Below are 23598 nucleotides of genomic sequence, written 5' to 3'. Positions count from 1 at the left end.
TGAATTTATTTTTTCTTTTAATAGTCGAACTCTGAGTTATGATATAAGGAAAATTAGAATCGGAAAATTTGAGTCCTCTTATAGTTATTTCAAATGTGATAGTGACATTTAAAATTATCATTAAATTTGTGATGATTATTATTAAATTTTAATTTGTTATGTAATATCACAATTGGGATGACTCTAGTCCTCCTTCTATCATATCATTACTCGAAGTCTATTAGGGGTGTAATAACTATTCGCTCAAGTTTGACTCATTCAATTTTTTGCCTTATTTTGTGTTCAAGCTTGGCTCGTCAGGGTAGGTACCTTGTCCGAGCTCGAGCTCGAGCTCGGAAACTTTTAACTAGCTCGAACTTAGCTTGTATTAGATACTTAATGGTTAGATCATGCATTTAAGATATGACCATAGGATTAACTTTTATCATTAAATTATATACTTACTTTTATTAATTAATATATATACATATATTTATAAATTAATATGAAAATATATACATATATACGAGTAGCGCTAATAAGCGAGCCGAGCCCTTTTATGAGCACGTTCATGAACTTTAAACAAGTGAGTTGAATTTTATACGGGTGTATATCGTTCAATAATCAAGTATAGTTTCATGTTCACAAACGGCTTATTTAATAACCGAGTCGTGCACAAACCGAGTTTTATCAAGCCGAATCCGGGCGAGCTCACGGGTATATAGTTTTGTTCGTTTACAACCCTATCTAATTTAATACTTGACATTTTTAATTTAAATGAAAGATAAATTTATGTTAAATTGCCACTACATTTTTAATTTTTAATTTAGGATCTTTGTCTTTAATGATTATTTTAATATCACGTTAAATTGCCAATTAAGTAGTTATTAAACATTGTCACATAAAAGAAACTAGTAATGTTACAAATTAAACAACGGACAAAAATATTTTTCAAAGGCAAAAGCTGACTTATCAAAGATCTCTTTGCAAACACCTCAGTATGGAAAATTTTATCTTCAATTTTGATACAGCTATCAAAGAGTCGTTTTCAACCCACGAGCGATGTTTTGTGGCTCTAATGGCAGAATCATCAAAGTTATTTCTTAAATTAAACATTTGGCTGTTTCTGATTGCTCTGACTGTACTTAAATAATTTATTTATTTTTTAAAGAAAGTTCTAAATGATTCTTTCTAAAACGTTATCGGATATTTATAGGATATTAATTTGTTAGATAAGTATAGGAATAGGATATTGTCTCCTCTGAGTTGAAAGGCGATTGAGGGGAAAAAAAGAAAAGAAAAATATCTTTGAGAGAGAGAATCAAAATATCTTTGAGACATGTCCGAATGATGTGTTAGAAGAAGAACCCAGAACATTAATTCTGCAGAGCTGCCACGTTGCTATATACCCTTGCTACGTGTCGCCACGCGAGACGGCCTGAAAACCTATTTAATCAAGAGCCATTAACACTCTCTTCCATTGCTAGTGTGTGTATCCTCAAAGCAATTGAAGTTAAAAGCAATTAAGCAGAGTGAAAATGCAGGGCGGGAAGAATACATCGGGGAATGCGAAGGAAACGGCAGCCAACATAATGGCCTCCGCTAAGGCTGGCATGGAGAAGACCAAGGCCACCGTAGATGGGAAGGTATATATATATATATATTGTTTGTTCTTTTATCCTTTTCGTTTACATGGAAAAAATATTATTATTAATTGTAATAATGGAATTCACGATATGTGGATTTGTGCATGCATGCAGATGGAAAGCAGGAAAGCCCCAGATACAGCGCAGAAAGAAATGGCCACCAGAAAGAAAGATGAGAGGATCACCCAGATTGAACTCGAAGAGAAGCAGGAACGTGCCCGCAACGCCGCAACCAAAGAGGCGGGAAGGGCTAGCACAGGCCGTCCCACCGGAAACCACCCGATTTCAGCTTTACCTGGACATGGTGCTGGCCAGCCTGTGGTAGGGTCGTACCTTGTTGGCACTGGCCCCGGCACCGGCACTGGCACAGGCTATCCCGACGGAAACCACCGGATTTCAACCTTGCCTGTACATGGCGCTGGCCAGCCTGAGATGGGGTGGCACCCCGTTGGCACCGGCACTGGCACAGGCTATCCCGACGAAAACCACCCGATTTCAGCCTTGCCTGGACATGGCGCTGGCCAGCCTGAGGTGGGGTATCACCCCATAGGCACTGGCACTGGCACGGGCACAGGCACTGGCACTGACACACACTATCCCGACGGAAACCACCCGATTTCAATCTTGCCTGGACATGGTGCTGGCCAGCCTCAGGTGGGGTCGCACCCCGTTGGCACTGGCATCGGCACGGGCACCGGTACTGGCACTGGCACACGCAATCCCGACGGAAACCACCCGATTTCAGCCTTGCCTAGACATGGCGCTGGCCAGCCTGAGGTGGGGTTGCACCCCGTTGGAACTGGCACTGGCACCGGCACTGGCACTGACACACACTATCCCGACGGAAATCACCCGATTTCAGCCTCGCCTAGACATGGCGCTGGCCAGCCTGAGGTGGGGTCGCACCCCGTTGGCACTGGCACCGGCACAGGCACCAATACTGGCACTGGCACAAGCAATCCTGACGGAAACCACCCGATTGCCACCCGATTGCAGGCTTGCTTGGACATGGCGCTGGCCAACCTGAAGTGGGGTTGCACCCCGTTGGCACTGGCACCGGCACCGGCACTGGCACTGACACACACTATCCTGACGGAAACCACCCAATTTCAGCCTTGCCTGGACATGGCGCTGGCCAGCCTGTGGTGGGATCGCACCCCACTGGCACTAGCACTGGTACTGGTGGCACAGGAAGGACCGATATAACTCATGACGAAGTTTAATGTATTTGTACTGTGTTTTTTTTTTTCTCCGTCTGTGTTTTTCCTGCATTTAAGGTGTGTTTTCTGGCTGACCTTACATGTTATTATGTAAAAAAAACAAATGATTATCCAATGTTGAAGATATATGATATGGGTTTGTAATGCTATATTCCACCGCTATCTAATGTAAATTGACAATATTGCCCTGTGGGATAAACTCTTCTATTTTATTCCACAAATTCTCTCTTACGTTCTAGCCGGGAAAAGTTGAACAATGTAATGTTTGGATCTGACAAAAATCATTGGTGAAGTCATTAATTCGTTGCTTAAAATGAAAAAAAAAAAAAAAAAAAAAAAAAACGATCATTTTTAGCTTTTAAATATTCTAACAAAGGATTAAAGAATAGAGGACAATGACATCCTTTTACTAAAACGTAGTAAAGTTTGTTTCCAAATTTTGGCGGGCAAAAGCAATCTAGTTAAGTCCAGAAGTTGTGAAATGGCTTCCTTCGGTGGCTTCTTTTTCAGCTCAAGCAGGGAGACTTTTTCTGTTCAAGCAGCTAGCGCTGCGTCATCGCTCTGATGCCAGAATCATCAAATGGTTATCATGGGTCTGCAGCACCCTTCATTATTCAAAATTGGAAGATAGCTCACATTAAGACTGTTAATATATATATATATTACACAAAAAAACCCAGAGTTTGTGCGTGTAATCAGTTTGGATTTATAAAAAAAGTCATTAATTAATAATGTTTAACTGTTTAAAGGACATTATTTTTAAAGAGGTATGCTATAGTGCAATATAATGTCCAAATTTGGCGCATATTTAGTGAGGGAGAAATGATTGAAATTCAAATTTCAAGTTTCAATCCTTTATTTCATGTGATTGTCCATCTACCACGTCACTAAAAATGGGTCAAATATGGACATTATATTGCACTGAAGCATTTCTCATAGCGTCGTTTAAACAGTAAAACGTCACTAACTAATGACGTGTGAGCAGTGAACTAATTGCTGACATGTGAACAGTGAACTTGAATTTAAAAATGGGTTAAATGCGTGTAATTCTAGGTGACCTACTTACTTGTGTCATACTAAGAATGATGTGGCTATTAAAATCACCGTTGGACGTGTAATTGATCATTATTGAATTTTGATCAAATGATGATTTTAACAGCCATATCATTCTTAGTAGGACATAAGTAGGCCACTTAAAATTACTCGTTAAATACATTTAAGGTATCTGTGCTTAGAGCCAAAATCAAACATATACCTAGATTTTCAAAAATATCATAAATAGTACATTGGTTAGCAAATAAACCCACTTGGTACTTCCATCAGAATTCTGTTATTTTTTTTAACGGGGCGCCATGTTACCTTACACGTGGCGTGATACTTGTGTTTTCAAAGTGCCATGTGGGGTGATACTTGGGTTTTTTGGTGCCACATCATTTTTTTTTTTTTTTTTTTTTTTAAAAAAAAGAAGGTAGAACTGGGGTGGCCGAACCACCCCCAGGCCAAACGGGGTGGCCACCCCAATGGCCAAACCCTAAATTACTTTTCCGCCATTAAGAGCCTCTAGTGACTCTGCTTCAAGCCCTTCAAAGGAATTGATTACAATCCCATTTAATTTTGGAACTTTAGGACTGTCTTCCTTGACTATGTTAGCAAAGAGACTATCTGAGGTAAGAAGCAGGGGAGGGATTAAGGATCTGGGTATTGGCGTAAGGCCTAGAATTTGAGCAGAATCGTGAGTAGCACTGGATGTAAAGGTGGGGAAGTAGGAAATGAAAGATAAGATCCTGGCTGATGATGTGAAGAGGATGTAGGTAGGGATATGCAGGGCTTGAGTAACTGGAATGACACAAGAAATCAAAGTCACATCAAAGACGAGGGCATGGAGAGGTGGAGAAAGTGAGGCGAGGAGAGGAGAAAGAAGGTGAGTAGAGCGGCGCATAGCTTCGAACCGGAGCCAAAAAGGGTCGGCGTTTTTTTTGAGGGTTTCGCCATTGGGGGTGGCCAGCTACCTCAGTTCTACCTTTTTTGTTTTTGTTTTTATTTTTGTTTTTATTTTTTTTTATAAAGAAAATATGATATGACACTCAAAAATTCAGGTACCACACCACGTATAAGGTGACGTGACGCTCCGTTAAAAAAATTAACGAAATTATGACGAAAGTACCAAGTGAATTTATTTGCTAACCACATGTATCAATTGTAATATTTTTAAAAACCCAAGTATCTGTTTGATTTTGGCTCTAAACATAGGTACCTTAAATGCATTTAACCCTTTAAAAATTTTAAAAATTAATATTTTAAACTTATATAATATAGGGTTAAATTCGTTATACATCCATGTGATTTAACTTCTTTATTTTTTGCTTCTTATGGTTTACTTTTTATTACAAGAGGTATCTCTGATTTGCATAAAAACAGAAATAGTACCTATGTCAAAATTTCGTTTAAAATTTAATAGAATGTCATGCCAGCACCAATCACGATTTGACATGTATTTATATAATTAATTAAAAAAATTAAAAAAGTTAAAAATATTAAAAAATTATATTTAATTAAATTATAAAAAATAAAAAAAAAATTGGTGGTCGCACTTTGGAGATGTTGGGGTGGCTGGCCAAATTGATCCCAATTTGTAGTAGTAAAAATTCATCCCAATTAGTTTGGCTGTTTCCGATCGCTCTGAATGTACTTAAATAATATTTTTTAAAAACAAAAGGTCTAAATGATCATTACTAAACCTGACACCATTAACGTTATCGGATATTTATATATAGGATATTTATTAGATATGTATAGGCACTACAAAAAAAAAAGAAAATAGGATGATTACTAATATGGTAAACAGTAACTAAATTTTTTCACCTCCGTAATTATTGATGTGTCAAAAGTGGAACGTCAACAATTTTTTTTTTTTTTTTATGTGTTGAATATGACACGTCAATATTTATTGATGTGTTACATTCAACACGTCAGGATTTCCTGACGTGTCAAATATTGACACGTTATGAAATTTAAATTCAATTTAATTTATAAAAATTTTATTTAAATAACTTAATATTTAAATATTTATTGACATGCTAAAATTAGACACATCAAAATTTATTGACGTGTCAAAATGACACGTCAATATTTCTTAATTTTTTTTTTTAATATCAAGTTTATATGTTTATATATATATATATTACATTTCTGACGTGCTAGTTTGGCACGTCAGAAATTTCTGACGAGCTAAAACTAGCACGTCAAAAAAAAAAAATAGCGAGACATTCAACTTTAATTTTCCCTCTTCTTTTCCTCTTTTATCATTTATTCATTCAACCAGATCTTGTTTTCTTATTTAATTCCAAATCTTCTTTCCCTCTCTCAATCTCCCTCTTCTCTCTGCTCTGGCTCGGTTGGCTACGTGGAAGGAGGAGGATCGTTTGTGGTTCCACGACCCACCTGATGTTATTTCTGGTGGTATTGTAGCAGAGCAACTAGCTTTGGAATCCTGATTCGTTTTTTGCTGAGTATTAATAAAGATACCTCGTCTTTTGATCAAAAAAAGCAAAAGCTTCTCTCTCAATCTCTCTGCACGGCAGCAGAACTAGAAGAAAAGAAGAAGAAGAAGAAGAAAAAAAAGAAAAAGAAAAAGAAAAAGAAAAGGAGAAGGAGAAGGAGAAGGAGAAGAGAAGAAGAAGAGAAGCAGAAGAAAAAAAAAAGAAGAGAAAAAAAGAAGAGAAGATAAAGAAGATTTTTTGGGTTTTTGAAGATTTGTTGGGTTTGACGTTTCGGTTTTTGATTTTTCAGGTTAATTTTTTAATTTGAATTTTTGAAGATTTTTTGGGTTTGGGTTTTTGAAAATGGAGGAAAGAAGAGAGAGATAAAATGGAGAAAAGAAGAGAGGGAGAGAGTTGGGGGCAATGGCGGAGCCAATCATTTTATATTGGAGATGCCGCTAAAATTTTTTTGGAGTCTTAAAATTTTTTTTCACCCTAAAAATTTGGTAATTCACATGCATAATATATGCATCACAAAAAATATCTATAAAAATTCATAAATATGTGCTCAAATTGATATATTAGAAATGTAACATGTCGACACTATATCAAAAATACAAAAAAAAAAAAAAAAAAAAGTCTAGAATTGCACTTTACGAAGAGACTAGAGAGAGTCTGAGAGAGAGCGTCTTAGAGATTTTTTTTTTTGGTGCGGGAGAAGGGTTGCAGACTTGCAGTGGATTAAATTGTCGTGGGTTAAATGGGGGTGCGGGAGAAGGGTTGCTGTGTCTTGGGTAATGGGTAGATAAAATTGTAAAAATAATTTTTTTTTTAAAATTTTGAGTGTGCTGTACTGCCGTGGGTTAAAATAAATAAATAAATAAATAAATTAAATCCTTGGGGGTTGCCGTGGGGTAACATGGCATTGACATTGGTATTTTGATTGATATGACATATTGTAAATGCACCGTTACATTTAGACTAACGGCGGTTACACAATTTTAATAGTAGGAATTTTATTGATATTTTGATTGACACAGGAAATAAAACTTATATATTTTTAGTTTTGACGGATTGACTCAAAGACTTATAATATATTTATCATAAATTTTATAAGTGAGATTTGTTTTTTTTTTAAGAATTAAAATATATGCATTTGTTTGTTTGTTTTTTTTGTTTGTTTGTTTTTTTTTTTTTCAATGTCACGATTTGTAGACCTGCAATATTTTAGAAAACTAAATAAAAAATTAGTTTTTTTGACATTTATTTCGGTTTAAATAACAACCCTGAAGCCACCCCCCGGTAAAGTAATAGAAGGCAAAAACAAGTCAGGGTTTAGGGTTTATGGTTCGTTTTCATTTCCCCCCGTCAGCCACACCCAAAAGCAGGTTTGTTTGCTCCACTGTATCGGATAAAGCTGACTAGAAATGGCGCTCAGGCCCGGACTTGTGAGGCGATTTCTATCCACTTCAGTATTCTCTTCAAAATCCTCTGTTTCTGCTTCGGCCTTTGCTGCTAATGCTAGTGATAAGCCTACTGTTTCTCCTTCGACGACCCTATTTGTTCACGGTAATACTTGCCTCACCAAGAATTGAAATTACGATTAGTTGTCGTTTACCATGAATGGGTTTTGATTGTTAATTTCTTATCTCTATATTTGAGATTTTTAGCAAGCCTAGAGAGCGCTCTATTTATTTCTTGCTGGTGTTTATTTTCTAGGCCATCTTTTTCATGACTCATGAGGGAGCTTTTGTTTCAGATTTTGATTTAGATTCTGGGGTCTTCTAAAACAATGGGATGGGCTTGTTAAGTAAGTTTGAATTTGGGATTTTTAAATTATTGCAAAACGTATATTGTGGCAAAATAAATGAATAAATATATATAGTCCCAGAAAGATTCTCTTTGAACTATGCTCCATCAAATAGATAAGTAAGCTCCAGTGCTTAGTCGTTTACCTTATTGATGGATCACGAATAGGTTCCCTGGCGTCTATCTTCTTTTAATTTAATTTCATAGACATTTCTCATTATTCCTTCATTCCCTTTGATGCAAATGGATTGTTGGAAAGAGGTTGTCTTTTTCTATTACAATTGTTGATAAGGGGATCGACCAAGGTATACTGTTGGGACTGCCACCAACTGTGGTTAGTGTCTTGGCAGCTACTTGTATTAGCAGGAAATTTCCTTGTGCTGTTGGAGTAATATAAGCATGATTATATATGGCCTGATAGAATCATTCAACATTTGTGCTTACAGGGCTTAACAAGAGAACCACATCAGAGAAACTTCAGGAAGCTTTCTCTCAATTTGGCGAAGTTGTTCACTGTAAAGTCATTTTTTTACTGGTTTTGCCTTTTTATTTTTCAATCAAATTGGATTTCATTGACATTACTTTTTGTCATGTTATCCTTGGATGGGTGGAGAGTATTTCAACTTTCTTTTTGCATTCATTATCTTGGCATATGCTACCATTGGAACAGTTACTTTCTGTGTCTCAAATATTTTCAAATATGTATAGCATATAAATTTTCAAGTATGTAATTGCATCAAGGCATTATAAAGAAATGGGAAAGGACAATTGGGCCTGGATAATTGAGTTCCATGAAGTGGGCCTGGATATGCAGGAGCTGGAGCAGTGAACCCAAAATATTTGAGATAGGTTAGATATGATTGGGTTCAGTTGATTGCCACTCAGCTCATATAATATTGAATTTATGATTGTTGTTGAAAACTAAAAGAATACTGTTAAGTTCATTATCTTATGTTTTAACTGTGTTGTGTGCATCACATAGTGGGTATAGGCTAAAAACCACTTTTTCATCATTTTCAGGTATGGATTGTTTTTTTCTCGTCATTTGGTAGTTTGTCGCATCGACACTTCATGGACGGCACTTTCTTAAGTATATATATATATTTTCTTAAGATGACAAGATAGAAGAATAATAAAATTATTGGATTTGTCGGTTGTGATATATATAAAACAACCAGTTGGTGTTAGATATGTTACAGTTAAAATCATCATTATTGGGTTTAAATTTTTTCTTTTAATATGCGAAGCCCATTTTTTCTTTTAATACTCGATCTCTATGAGTAATAAGGAAGATTAGAGTCCTCCTATAGTTATTTCAAATGTGATAGTGCATTTAAAATCATCATTAAATTTAAAATGATCATTATTAAATTTTGATTTGTTGGTGATTTTAAATGCAACATCGTCCCTAAGAGATAGCTCAATCGGTTGTGAATCACGCCTCATGAAGCGGTGGTCACAAGTTCGAATCCCCCCTCCCCCTTCTCTTGTGTGGACATGTCAAAAAAAAAAAAAAAATGCAACATCTAGAAGGACTCTAGTCCTCTTTATATTATATCATTACTCTAGTCTCCTTATATCATATCATTACTCGAAGTCTATTAGGGTTGCAATAACTATTAATTTTTTTTGCCTCATTTTGTGTCCAAGCTTGGCTCGTCAGGGTGGGGGCAAGAAAAAAATTTCAAAGAAACAAAATAAACAAATTTTATTAATAATACGATTAAGATAATAAGTTTTCATTCAATCATATGATTAACTATTTAAATTGCTGATTCAACTAGTATTAGATACTTAATGGTTAGATCATGCATTTAAGATATGACCATAGGATTAACTTTTATCATTAAATTATATACTATATAAGTTATTTTTATTAATTTTTATTTTATTTTATTTTTTTTGAGAAACTTTTTGATGATTATCATTAACAAAGATCAAATGTGGAGTAAAGCTCCATCAACAATCAAGAGAGAGAGCTACTTGCTCCCTCAGTACAATATCTCTAATACAATCTAGTGAATCATTTCCCAATATTCTATCATTGACATCTGTAATAGCCGCCTTAGCAAGTCTATGCGCCACCTCATTAGCTTCACGGTGTATAAATTAATATGTAAATATATAAATATATACAAGTAGCGCTAATAAGCGAGCAGAGCCCTTTTACGAGCATGTTCATGAATTTTAAACGAGTGAGTTAAATTTTATACAGTGTGTATCATTTAATAATCGAATATAGTTTCATGTTTACAAACGGTTTATTTAATAACTGAGTCGCGCACAAACCGAGCTTTATCGAGCTGAATTCGGGCGAATTCATGGGTACATAGCTTTGTTCGTTTACAACCCTATCTAATTTAATACTTGACATTTTTAATTTAAATGAAAGACAAATTTATGTTAAATCGCTACTACATTTTTTAATTTTTAATTTAAGATCTTTGTTTTTAATAATATTTTTAATATCATGTTAAATTGCTAATTAAACATTGTCACGTAAAAGAAACAAGTAACGTTACAAATTAAACAAAGGACGCAAATATTTTTCAAAGGCATAAGCTGACTTATCAAAGATCTCTTTGGAAACACGTCAGTATGGAAAATTTTATCTTCAATTTTGATACAGCTATCAAAGAGTCGTTTTCAATCCAAGAGCGATGTGTTGTGGCTCTAATGGCAGAATCATCAAAGTTATTTCTTAAATTAAACATTTGGCTGTTTCTGATTGCTCTGACTGTACTTAAATAATTTATTTTTTTTTTTAAAAAAAGGTCTAAATGATTCTTTCTAAAACGTAATCGGATATCTATAGGATATTAATTTGTTAGATATGTATAGGAATATATAGGATATTGTCTCCTCTGAGTTGAAAGGTCGATTGATGGGGCGGCTTATAAAGCGATGAGCATCCAACCGACACGAGACTCGTTGTAATTACTTCCTGCTCCCCGGCAGAGATCGAGAGAATCAAAATATCTTTGAGACACGTCCGTGTCATGTGTTAGAAGAAGAACCCCGAACATTGATTCTGCAGACCTGCCACGTTGTTATATACCCTTGCTACGTGTCGCAACGCGAGACGGCCTGAACACCTATTTAATCAAGAGCCATTAACACTCTCTTCCATTGCTAGTGTGTGTGTATCCTCGAAGCAATTGAAGTTAAAAGCAATTAAACAGAGAGTGAAAATGCAGAGCAGCCCGAATACAGCGGGGAATAAGAAGGAAACGGCAGCCAACATAATGGCCTCAGCTAAGGCTTGCATAGGGAAGACCAAGGCCACCGTTGATGCGAAGGTATATATATATAATGTTTGTTGCTTTATCCTTTTCGTTTACATGGAAAAAATATTATTATTAATTGTAATAATGGAATTCATGATATGTGGATTTGTGTATGCATGCAGATGGAAAGCAGGAAAGCCCAAGATACAGCGCAGAAAGAAATGGCCACCAGAAAGAAAAATGAGAGGATCACCCAGATTGAACTCGAAGAGAAGCAGGAACGTGCCCGCAATGCCGCAATCAAAGAGGCGGGAAGGACTGGCAGAGGCGATCCCACTGGAAACCAGCCGATTTCAGCTTTACCTGGACAGGGCGCTGGCCAGCCTGTGGTGGGGTCGTACCCCGTTGGCACTGGCGCTGGCACGGGCCATCCCAACAGAAACCATCCGATTTCAACCTTGCCTGGACATGGCGTTGGCCAGCCTGAGGTGGGGTCGCACCCAGTTGGCACCGGCACCGGCACTGGCACTGGCATAAGCTATCCCGACGGAAACCACCCAATTTCAACCTTGCCTGGACATGGTGCTAGCCAGCCTAAGGTGGGGTCGCACCCCGTAGGCACTGGCTCTGGCACACGCTATCCCGACGAAAATCACCCGATTTCAGCCTTGTCTGGACATGGCACTGGCCAGCCGGAGGTGAGGTCGCACCCTGTTGGCACGGGCACGGGCACGGGCACTGGCACTGACACACGCTATCCCGATAGAAACAACCCGATTTCAGCCTTGCCTGGACATGGCGCTAGCCAGCCTGAGGTGGGGTCGCACCCCGTTGGCACTGGCACTGGCACAGGCTATCCCGACGGAAACCACCCTATTTCAGCCTTGCCTAGACGTGGCGCTGGCCAGCCTGAGGTGGGGTCGCACCCGGTTGGCACTGGCACTGGCACAGGCTATCCCGACGGAAACCACCCTATTTCAGCCTTGCCTAGACGTGGCGCTGGCCAGCCTGAGGTGGGGTCGCACCCTGTTGGCGCTGGCACTGGCTATCCCGACGAAAAACACCCGATTTCAGCCTTGCCTAGACATGGCGCTAGCCAACCTGTGGAGGGGTCGCATCCCGTTGGCACTGGCACTGACACAGACCATCCCACCGGATCCCACCCAATTTCATCAGCTTTGCCTGGACATGGCGTTGGCCAGCAGGTGGTGGGGTCGCACCCCACTGGCACTGGTGGCACAGGAAGGACCGATATATATTATGACGAAGCTTAATGTATTTATATTGTGTTTTTTTTTTTCTCCATCTGTGTTTTCCCGCATTTAAGGTGTGTTTTCTGGGTGAACTTGCATGTTATTATGCTAAAAAAAAAAAAAAAAAAAGATTATCCAATGTTGAAGTAGATATGATATGGGTTTGTAATGCTATATTCAACCGCTATCTAATGTAGGATTGACAATATTGCTGTGTGGGATAAACTCTTGTATTTTATTCCACAAATTCTCTCTTACGATCTAGCCGGGAAAAGTTGAACAATGTAATGTTCAGATCTGAAAAAAATCATGGGTGAAGTCATAATTAATTCGTTAGTTAAAATGAAAAAATGATCATTTTTAGCTTTTAAATATTCTAACAAAGGAATAAAGAATAGAGGACAATGACATACTTTTACTAAAACGTAGTAAAGTTTGTTTCCAAATTTTGGCGGCCAAAAGCAATCTAGTTAAGTCCAGAAGTTGTGAATTGGCTTCCTTCGGTGGCTTCTTTTTGAGCTCACGCAGGGTGACTTTTTCTGTTCAAGCAGCTAGCGCTGCGTCATGGCTCTTATGCCAGAATCATCAAATGGTTATCATGGGTATGCAGCACCCTTCATTATTCAAAATTGGAAGATAGCTCACATTAATACTGTTAATATATATATATATATAAAATAAACACAAAAAATTTACGGATGGTTCAGTGTTAAACATTTACATCCACTACTAGAAATACTCCTAAGAATTATATTATGTTCATTAACTTGATTTATTTACAATACAAAAGTTTACATTTATTTTATATTGTCTAAATATAAATATGGCAATCAAATCTCACTGATTTAATTTCAATTATAATATTTGATTACGATCAATTCATAAATAAATAATAGTTGATTTTAACATGAAATAGACGAAAAATAATATTTTCCTATAATCTAACAAAGAGGAAGGGTAGAAAATTTTTCAAAACTTGTGAACTCTGTTGTTTGAATAAAAAAGACATAAAAAGTGGTCACGTAGCCACTTTGGTAGTTTGGTAGTTTGCCGCATTGACACTTCATGGGCGGCACTTTCATATTTATATATATATATATTTTAAAAGGCAATAAACTTAAGATCGACTGACAACTTTGACTCTTAAAAGATAGAAGAATAATAAAATTATTGGATTTGTCAGTGATATATATATATATATACACACACAAAAACCAGAGTTTGTGACGTGTAATCAGTTTGGATTTATAAAAAAAGTCATTAATTAATGATGTTTAACTGTTTAAACGATATTATTTTAAAGAGGTATATATGGTATAGTGTAATATAATGCTTACATTTGGGCTATATTTAGTGAGAGAGATGATTAAAATTCAAATTTTAAATTTCAATCCTCTTTCATGTGATTGTCCATTTACCACGTCATTAAAAATGAGCCAAATATAGACATTATATTGCACTGAAATATTTCTTATAGTGTCGTTTAAACAGTAAAACGTCAATAATTAAAGATGTGTGAACAATGAACTAATTACTTATGTGTGAATAGTGAACTTGGATTTAAAAATGGGTTAAATGCATTTAAGGTACTTATGCTTAGTACCCAAATCAAACAGATATTTAAATTTTTTAAAATATTATAAATGATACTTGTGATTAGCAAATAAATTCACTTAATACTCCCGTCAAAACTTTATTAATTTTTTTAACCGAGTGCCACGTCACCTTGCACCTGGCGTGAAAACTGGGTTTTTGGGTGCCAAAAAAGTTGGGGGTCGCTTTATGGAGATTTGGGGGTGGCTGGCCAAATTGATCCCAATTTGTGGTAGTAAAAATTCATCCCAATGTTACAAAAAAAAAAAAAAATTCATCCCAATTAGTTTGGGGGGTTTCCGATCGCTCTGAATGTACTTAAATAATATTTTTTAAAACCAAAAGGTCTAAATGATCATTACTAAACCTGACACCATTAACGTTATCGGATATTTATATATAGGATATTTATTAGATATGTACAGGATAGTGTCTCCTCTGTGTTGAAAGGAGATGAGGGGCGGCTTAAACGATGACCGTCCAACAGACAGGAGACTCGTAGGAATTACTCCCCGCTTCCCGGCTGAGAAAGACTCAAAATATCTAACAGTAGTTAATCAACGGTCAATATAAAATTTTTCAAAATCTTTCTTAATAACGGCGTGAAAGGCGGATCCATCTTTGGGACACGTCCGTGATGTGTTAGAAGAACCCCGAACATTCTGCAAACCTGCCACGTTGCTATATAGCCTTAGCTACGTGTCTCTAAGCGAGACCGAGACGTGCCTGCGAACCTATTTAATCAAGAGCCATGAACAAGCTCTTCCATTGCTAGTGTGTGTGTATACAGTATACGTATCCTCAAAGCTATTGAAGTTAAAAGCAATTAAACAGAGTGTGAAAATGCAGGGCGGGAAGAATGCAGCGGGGACTGTGAAGGAATCGACAGCCAACATAAGCGCCTCCGCTAAGGCTAGCGTGGAGAATACCAAGGCCACCGTAGATGGGCAGGTATATATATATATATATATTGTTTGTTGCTTTATCGTTTTCGTTTACATGGAAAAATATTATTTTTAATTGTAATAATGGAATTTATGATATGTGGTTGTGCATGCATATGCAGATGGAAAACATGAAAGCACGCCCGATGTCAACCTTACCTGGACATGGCTCTGTCCAGCCTGTGGTGGGGTTCCACCCCGTTGGCACCGGCACCGGCACTGGCACTGGTGGCACAGGAAGGAACGACATAACTCACTAAGTTTAATGTTTTTGTACCTTTTTTTTTTTCCCGCATGTTCTCTGGGTGACCTTACATGCTATTATGTTAACGTTGTAGTTGGGTGTTCCGACGTTTGAGTAAAAAACAAATGATTATCCATTGTTGAAGTAGATATGATATGGGTTTGTAATGCTATATTCCACCGCAATCTCTCTAATATATTGACAACTGACAAGGGTAGATTGATAATTTATTCCACAAATTCTCCCTTACGATCTAGCCGGGAAAAGTTGAACAATGTAATGTTTGGATCTGACAAAAATCATTGGTGAACTGAAGTCATTATTCGTTGCTTAAAATGAAAAAAAGAAAAAAAAGGATTATTTTTAGGTTTTAAATATTTTAACAAGGACAAAGTTTTCTTTCAAACTAGATTTGAAGAATTTCTTTTAACCTAGTCGGTAAAAGTTACATGTATCCCTTAACATGTGAGATGCACATGTTTTTTTTAATAAGAGGGACAAAGTTGAAATAAATTTTATTAAAAATTCATGTGTATCTCACATGAGATTAAAAAATGGGATACATATCACTTTTATAGATTAACTTGAAGGAAATTTTTTTAATCCAGTTTGAAAGAAAACTTTGTCCTTTTAACAAATGATTAAAGAATGGAGGACAATAACATCCTTGGATATTATGTACTGGACCTCTTATTACTAAAACGTAGTAAAGTTTGTTTCCAAATTTTGGTGGGCAAAGTCGAGCTAGTTAAGCAAATATAAGAAACATGAATTAAAAAAATATTATATATATATATATATATATATATATATATAAAGGAATGAGGATGCAGATAATATTCGCATCTGCATACTCTAAACCGCTATCTGCATTTGCAGATATTAGATTTTGCTATCCACATATGTGGATAGCGGATTATTGACAAGTACGGATAGCAGATGTGGGCGGTTATTATCCACTTATATTTTCACTCCTAATTAAGATGAAGGATATATAGAAAATTTTTCACAAGTGTAAATTTATATGCCTATCATATAATTAGTAGTAAAAGATTGGTTTGGTTGTTTCTGATTGCTTTGAATGTACTTTAAAAAAGATAAAGAAAAAAAGAATAGTCTAAACCTGACCCTATCGGATATTTATAAGATATTTGTTAGATATCTACCGGATATTACGTATCAAGGCATCTATAGCACAGGTCAATTGTATCCTGATTTAATTAAATCGGACTTCTTAACTATAATTTTTTAATTTTGTATTAGATTCGTGTCAGGTTTGTTGACACGAATCTGACACAAATTCAGCCCGAAAAAATGTCAAGTTAGTTTGATGTTCGTGTAATTAATATATATATATATATATTTCGTCTGTGTTTGTTTTTCCGCATATAAGCGAAGGTGTTTTTTCGGGCTGGACCGTACATGTGAAGTTGTGAACTTTCTAGTTGGCTCTTGGACATAAAAAGTTGTCTCGTAACCACTTTTTCATCATTTTAAGGTATGGATGGGTTTTTTTTTTGCCTCTAGTTTGTCGCATTGACACTTCATGGACGGCACTTTCTTAAGTATATATATATATATTTTTTTAAATTATGTACCCAATAAACTTGAGATCGACCGACAACTTTTAGTCTTACAAGATAGAAGAATAATAAAATAATTGGGTTAAATACTAAAAGTTATATATATATATATATATATATATATATATAAGGTGGTGTTAGATATGTTAATTAACAGCTCAATCACCCTTTATTGGGTTAAATTTTTTTTTTAATAGGTGATCCAAGTCTAATTTTAGGGGTGTAATAACTACTCACTCAAGTTCCGCTCGTCGAATTTTTTGCCAGAGCTTGAGCTTGACACTAGCCCCATCTTGTGTCTAAGCTTGGCTCGCTAGGTTGGGTACCCTGTGGGCTTGTCCAAGCTCGAGCTTAGAAATTTTTGCTGAGCTCAAACTTGACTTGTATCGAATTATTTAAATTTTAATTGTATTTAAGTATAATTTGCTTTTTTCAAAGAAATAGAATAAAGAAATTTTATTAATGATACGATCAAATATAATGAGTTTTCATTCAATCATATGAATAACAATTCAAATTGCTGATTCAACTAACATTAGATATTTAATGGTTAGATCTTAGGATTAACTTTTATCATTAAATTATATATATATATAAAACAAATGACAAATATTCTTCAAAGCTAACTTATCAAAGATCTCTTTGAAACACCTTTGTTTGGAAAATTTTATCTTCAACTCCAACGAAGAAATTACTTCTTCTGGTGACTTCTTTGTTCAAGATCAATTTTGATACAGCTATCAAAGATTCTTTTTCAATTGAAGAGCGATGTGTCGTGGCTCTAATGGCAGAATCATCAATGTTATTTCTTAAATTAGCTCCCTTGTGATTCAGCCTATGGGGAGGCACTAACAGTATTTCTGGCAACTTCTCTCACAATCTCCTTAAAGCTTCCCGTTTTTATTCTTGGAATAAAAATTTTCGGAAGTGTAAACTTTACATTCATCATAGTTGCATTCACACTCATTCACCCATTTATTTTTCCCAAGTAGTAAAAGATTTACCCCATAGTTTGGCTGTTTCTGATTGCTCTAAATGTACTTAAATAATTTTTTTTTATTTTTTAAATAAAGGTCTAACTTGTCCTTACTAAAACGTTATCGGATATTTATTGGATATTTGTTAATATGTGACATATGTATAGGATATTGGGGATTATTATTTTGGCCATGTTGATAAAGGTCACATGCATCAGAGAGGGAACCATAATGATGCTGCCTCTGCTGATTTAGTTGATGGTGGAGTTCTGCAACTTTCTGCTTCAACGTGGCCACATCTACTCCAGCAAGAGCAAATAGTTTGAAAGGGAAGCACATGGAGGAGTAAGAAGCATCTAGCCACTTTTTTTATAACTCTATTGTAAAGACAAAACAGCCCCATAAAAATGAAAAAGTTCGCATAAATTCTTTACCTCTTTTTTTTTTTTTTTTGTAAACAATTCTTTACCTCTTTAATTAAAGAAGGAATAAGGTGTTTTTGATCATTAAACAAAGCATACGCTCAATTAGACGGTTCACAAGAAGAGGAAAAGACAAAAACAAGGAAAAGACCTCAAAATTCCTTAAACAAAACTGGACTCTTTACAAATACAAAGGGCAAAAAAGTATTTTTATGTAAAAGACAATAATGCCCAACAAATTTAGTAGACGGTCCAGAGTTAAACAGGGGCAAAAGACAAAAGACCCCTCCTTGATTTCACTATGATAAAAAAAAAAATAAATAAATAAATAAATAAAAGCGAAAGGGTCTTTCACTATCAAACAAAGATATTGTCTCCTCTGAATTGAAAGGAGATTCAGGGCGGCTTAAACGTGTGATGACCACCAACGGACACGAGAGCGAATCAAAATATCTTTGGGACACGTCCATGATGTACCAGAAGAACCCCGAACATTCTGCAGGAGCTGCCACGTTGCAATATACCATTGCTACGTGTCGCCACGCGAGACGGCCTGAAAACCTATTTAATCAAGAGCCATTAACACTCTCTTCCATTGCTACTGTGTGTGTATCCTCAAAGCAATTGAAGTTAAAAGCAATTAAACACACAGGGAAAATGCAAAGCGGGAAGAATGCAGTGGCCAACGTAACCCACTCCGCTAAGGCTGGCGTGGAGAAGGCCAAGGCCACCGTAACGGGGGGTGGCACAGGGCATCACACCGGAACCCACCCGACGTCAGCCTTGCCTGGACATGGCGCTGGCCATAATGTGCTGGGGGGGTCGCACCCCATTGGCACTGGCACAGGCCATCACACCGGAACCCACGCGACGTCAGCCTTGCCTGGACATGGCGCTGGCCATAATCTGCTGGGGGGGTCGCACCCCACTGGCACAGGCACAGGCCATCACACCGGAACCCACCCGACCTCAGTCTTGCCTGGACATGGCGCTGGCCATCATAAGCTGGGTTAGACTTGGCACCCCTCTGGCACTGGTGGCACAGGAAGGACCCACATAACTCACTAAGTTTATTCTATTTGTACTGCTTTTTTTTTTTTTTTCTCTCCGTCTGTGTGTTTTTCCCGCATTTAAGGTGTGTTTTTTGTTGACCTTACATGCTAACGTTGTAGTTGGGTGTTCCGACATTTGAATAAAAAAACAAATGATTATCCAATGTTGAAGTAGAATATATGATATACATGGGTTTGTAATGCTATATTCCACCGCAATCTCACTATTATATTGACAACTGCAAGGGTAGATTGATAATTTATTCCACAAATTCTCTCTCACGATCTAGCTGGGAAAAGTTGAACAATGTAATGTTTGGATCTGACAAAAATCATTGGTGAAAGTCATTAATTCGTTGCTTAAAAATGAAAAAAAATGATCATTTTTAGCTTTTAAATATTCCAACAAAGGATTAAAGAATAGAGGACAATGACAATATCCTTGGATATTTTATACTGGCCCTTTTACTACAACGTAGTAAAGTTTGTTTCCAAATTTTGGCGGGCAATATCGATCTAGTTAAGTCCAGAAGTTGCGAACTGGCTTCTTCCTCTTTTTCATGCTCAACTGATCAAGCAGGGAGTTTTTTCTGTTCAAGCAGCGGTGTGTCATGGCTCTGATCATGGCAGAATCATCAAGGCTATTTTTCATATTATAGCTCCCTTTGTGATCCCGCCTATGGGAGCCACTAGCGGCATCTTTGATTGGCTTCCTCGACAGTCACCCTAAACCTAAAGCTTCCAGTTTTCATTTTAGAAGGCGACTCTCAATGGTTATTCGAAGATAGCTAAAATTTCAGAAGTGTAAAGTTTACTCGTTCACCCCTCTTATCTATGACTCTTTCCCAATTAGTAAGTAGTAAAAGATTCGTTTGGTTGTTTGCTTTTAATGTACTTTAAAAAAAGTAAAAAAAAAAAGTCTAAACCTGTTCCTATTAACGTTATCGGATATTTATACGATATTTGTTAGATATCTATATCTAATATATAATTATCTCAGTGGATCAATTTTAATTTAACTTATTTAATTAAATGGGTTAAATTTTTCGATCATAATTCTCTAATTTTGTGTTTAATTTGTGTTAGAAATTTGCTGGTTATGTTAAAAAGTACAAATTATTATGCCGGGTTCGAGTCATGTCAATACATGAGTAAGACTACAAATATATGTCAATCATATCCGATTTATTTAATTAAACGGATCAGACTCATTATCTATAATTTTTTAATTTCGTGTCAAATTTATGGATAGTGTCAATGAGAAGTGCTAAGAGCATTCCCAATAGAGGAGCTATATTTTTATGTAAAATGGCTTCTTAAAACTCATTTTTATCTAATTTAGCTAAACCATTTTTAAATGTCTCTACATCCTATTAGCTATATTTCTATCTATTTTATTAAAATATTATTAAAAATAAGAAAAGTTTTGAAAAAAAGAGAACATGTGAGGAAAAATGAGAAAAAATTTGGGAAAAAGAGAACATACAGAGAAAAAATAAGAAAAGATTTGGGAAAAAAGATAAAATAGGTGAGAAACAATAAAAAATAAAATAGTTCCCTTGAAAAGTGCTGCTACATTTAGCTTTTTTTTTTAGCTCTTTCAATCAAATATTTATTTTACATTTTTTTTTTGACTAATCTAATATAGGAGCTTTTTTAAATATTTGAATAGCTATTTTAGATAAAAGTAACATTTGGCTCTTCTATTGGGAATACTCTAAGGAGCCAAACAAATAAACCTAAAAAAAAATTTCAAATTGATGTAACAAGAGTTTTTAAATTTAAAAACTACAATTTTCTCTTCCTTATTTGTCACTCACAATTAATTTGAAAATTTTTTTGAGTTCATTTATTTGACTCTTAACACTTTCCAATGTCAATAATTATGAGTCCTAACCTTATCCCATTAACTTTATGGGATATTTATAGGATAAGATATTTGTTAGATATGTATAGGATTTGTTAGATATGTATACGATGACCATCCATCGGACTCGAGACTAGCAGCAATAACGCCCTGCATCACGGCAGAGAGAGAATCAAAATATCTTTGGGACACGATGACCATCCAACGGACAAGAGACAGCAATTACTCCCCTATTTCACGACAGATATAGATCGAATCAAAATATCTCTGGGACACGTCCGTGATGTCACAGAAGAAGAACCCCGAACGTTCTGCAGAGTTGCCACGTGTCTCCACGCGAGAGGTCCTGAAAACCTATTTAATCAATAGCCAGTAACAAGCTCTTCCATAGCTACTGTGTGTGTATCCTCAAAGCAATTAAACACAGAAGAGAAGAAGAGAAAAATAGTGAAAATGGACGCGGGGAAGGAAACGGCAGCCAACTTAACGGCCTCCGCTAATGCTGGCATGGCGAAGACCAAGGCCACTGTAGATGAGAAGGTATATATATATATATGCAGTAGATCGAACAATAATATTATTTTTATTGTAATATAATAATGGAATTTATGATATGTTGTTTTGCAGATGGAACTGATGAAAGCCAAAGATCCAGCGCAGAAAGAAGCGGTGACCAAAAAGAAGGAGGAGAGGATCACTCAGGCTAATAACGAAGAGAAGCAGGCGCATGCCCGCAACGCCGCAGCCAAAGAGGCGGGAAAGGCTGGCAATCCCACCGGAACCCACCCGACGTCAGGCTTGCCTGGACAGGGCACCGGCCACTGACCGAATGTGTGGTGGGGTCGCACCTCGTTGTGACCCACACCGGCACCGGCACACGAAGGACCGTCGATCGACATATCTCATTATTGTTCGATCTATATTTGTTTTCGTTCTGTGCTTGTTTTTTCCCGCATTTAAAGTGTGTTTTATGTATCACCTTACATGCTAAGTGCTAACGTTGTAGTACTAGGTGTTCCATTTGAATAAGAACACAATGTCACCGACATCGACATGGACATGCATATGTATTTATGTTTAGCTTTTTAATTAGTACTCTTAACAAAGGAACTAAGAAAAGCGGACATCCTTTGGATATTATAAACTGGACATTTTTCTAAAAAGCAGTCAGTTTTGTTTCCAATTTTTGCGAAAACGATATTATTTCCTAATTGCTCGACTGTAAGAGACACTAGATCTTGGAATATGATCAGTTTTACTTTCTTGTTAGGCAGAATTTTGTCAGCTTAATTTGATATCTAAGAGTACATTTGTGGTCCAATATCGAGCTAGCTAGGCTCGAAAGTCCTTAGAGTCGGTATTAGGTCTAAGAGTACTAGCAATAGATATTTAAAAGGCCTCTCGTTTTTTTTTATATATACGAAATCTTTGACCATATATATTCAAAGTATAACTTTTGAAATCTTCCCTGCATCTGGCAATTTTCAAGATCGACCGAGATAACCAGCTCACGCGCCCCAAACATTATAAAACATACCTCGGCCTTCTGTTTCCGGTCATGATTACAATAAGCAAGGGTGGCATCAAATTCTTGCTGAAGTAATCTCCTCCAGTAATTAAATATGCTTATATAGTAAAAACAAAATTCATGCAAATTCCAAGTTCCACTCAAATAATACTCGCATCGATCCCTAGTTTTTGCTAAGCACTGATCCCGTATTCAACAAAAATGGAAAGAGAAACATATAGGTTGAAGTTCATAGAAAAATGTGAAACATTCGACACCCCTTCCCATTTGATGAATAGCATGTAAACTTGCTAATTTTCTAACTTATAAATGTCCAAGCCTACATAATTTCAAAAATTATGTTAAATAAGCAGTGATATTGATTCATAAAAGGGTGGTTCTTATTATTATATACATTTGAAATAGTTTAAGCAATGACAAATATGTTGAAGAATAATTTAACATTACTTGTGAACAAGACTTTGGACATGTTTATAAAGAATGTGTAACTCTCTTCCTATAAAACCGATTTTATGAGATGAATTATGTTTTGTGATAATAAACAAAACACAGACAAAAAATAACTCAAATCCATTTCCACAAGAGTTTACCTGAGAACCAAACTTATGGCTATCAAAAAGCACCAAACTCCAAACAAATTCATAACCAACAATAAAAAAACCTTATGCCTTTATTACAAGCTATTTCCCAACTCGGTTCCTAATTTACCTTCGGCTCTAATTAAACTCAAGCAAAAAATCCCAAATCGTATTACAAAACATAAAATCCCAACAAT

General features: G+C 36.2%; 6 protein-coding genes across 6 annotated transcripts; all 6 read left to right on the top strand.

The window, feature by feature from the left end:
* Positions 1–1453: 1453 nt before the first annotated feature.
* LOC132162201 (uncharacterized) lies at positions 1454–2831 on the top strand. Its single transcript, XM_059572466.1, has 2 exons — positions 1454–1625; positions 1740–2831. Exons 1-2 carry the CDS (start codon positions 1518–1520, stop codon positions 2829–2831), a joined length of 1200 nt encoding a protein of 399 aa, XP_059428449.1. The 5' UTR covers positions 1454–1517.
* A 4765-nt stretch (positions 2832–7596) lies between these two features.
* LOC132191536 (organelle RRM domain-containing protein 2, mitochondrial-like) lies at positions 7597–9224 on the top strand. Its single transcript, XM_059606610.1, has 3 exons — positions 7597–7893; positions 8580–8648; positions 9154–9224. Exons 1-3 carry the CDS (start codon positions 7752–7754, stop codon positions 9183–9185), a joined length of 243 nt encoding a protein of 80 aa, XP_059462593.1. The 5' UTR covers positions 7597–7751; the 3' UTR covers positions 9186–9224.
* Positions 9225–11252: 2028 nt separating this feature from the next.
* Positions 11253–12838, top strand: LOC132191535 (uncharacterized). The gene is made up of 2 exons (XM_059606608.1): positions 11253–11432; positions 11543–12838. The coding sequence occupies exons 1-2, from the start codon at positions 11325–11327 to the stop codon at positions 12632–12634; spliced, it is 1200 nt and encodes a 399-aa protein (XP_059462591.1). The 5' UTR covers positions 11253–11324; the 3' UTR covers positions 12635–12838.
* A 2105-nt stretch (positions 12839–14943) lies between these two features.
* Positions 14944–15543, top strand: LOC132162109 (18 kDa seed maturation protein-like). The gene is made up of 2 exons (XM_059572366.1): positions 14944–15157; positions 15273–15543. Exons 1-2 carry the CDS (start codon positions 15050–15052, stop codon positions 15408–15410), a joined length of 246 nt encoding a protein of 81 aa, XP_059428349.1. The 5' UTR covers positions 14944–15049; the 3' UTR covers positions 15411–15543.
* Positions 15544–18793: 3250 nt separating this feature from the next.
* Positions 18794–19390, top strand: LOC132162200 (jacalin-related lectin 34-like). The gene has a single exon (XM_059572465.1). It carries the CDS (start codon positions 18794–18796, stop codon positions 19388–19390), a length of 597 nt encoding a protein of 198 aa, XP_059428448.1.
* Positions 19391–21681: 2291 nt separating this feature from the next.
* Positions 21682–22353, top strand: LOC132162108 (late embryogenesis abundant protein 46-like). The gene is made up of 2 exons (XM_059572365.1): positions 21682–21835; positions 21923–22353. Exons 1-2 carry the CDS (start codon positions 21749–21751, stop codon positions 22118–22120), a joined length of 285 nt encoding a protein of 94 aa, XP_059428348.1. The 5' UTR covers positions 21682–21748; the 3' UTR covers positions 22121–22353.
* Positions 22354–23598: the final 1245 nt, after the last annotated feature.

The sequence above is a fragment of the Corylus avellana genome, chromosome ca9, assembly GCF_901000735.1.
Source record: "Corylus avellana chromosome ca9, CavTom2PMs-1.0".
Classification (NCBI taxonomy): domain Eukaryota; kingdom Viridiplantae; phylum Streptophyta; class Magnoliopsida; order Fagales; family Betulaceae; genus Corylus; species Corylus avellana.
Note: the sequence above shows the minus strand (reverse complement) of the source record. Positions and strands in the feature narration are given on the sequence as shown.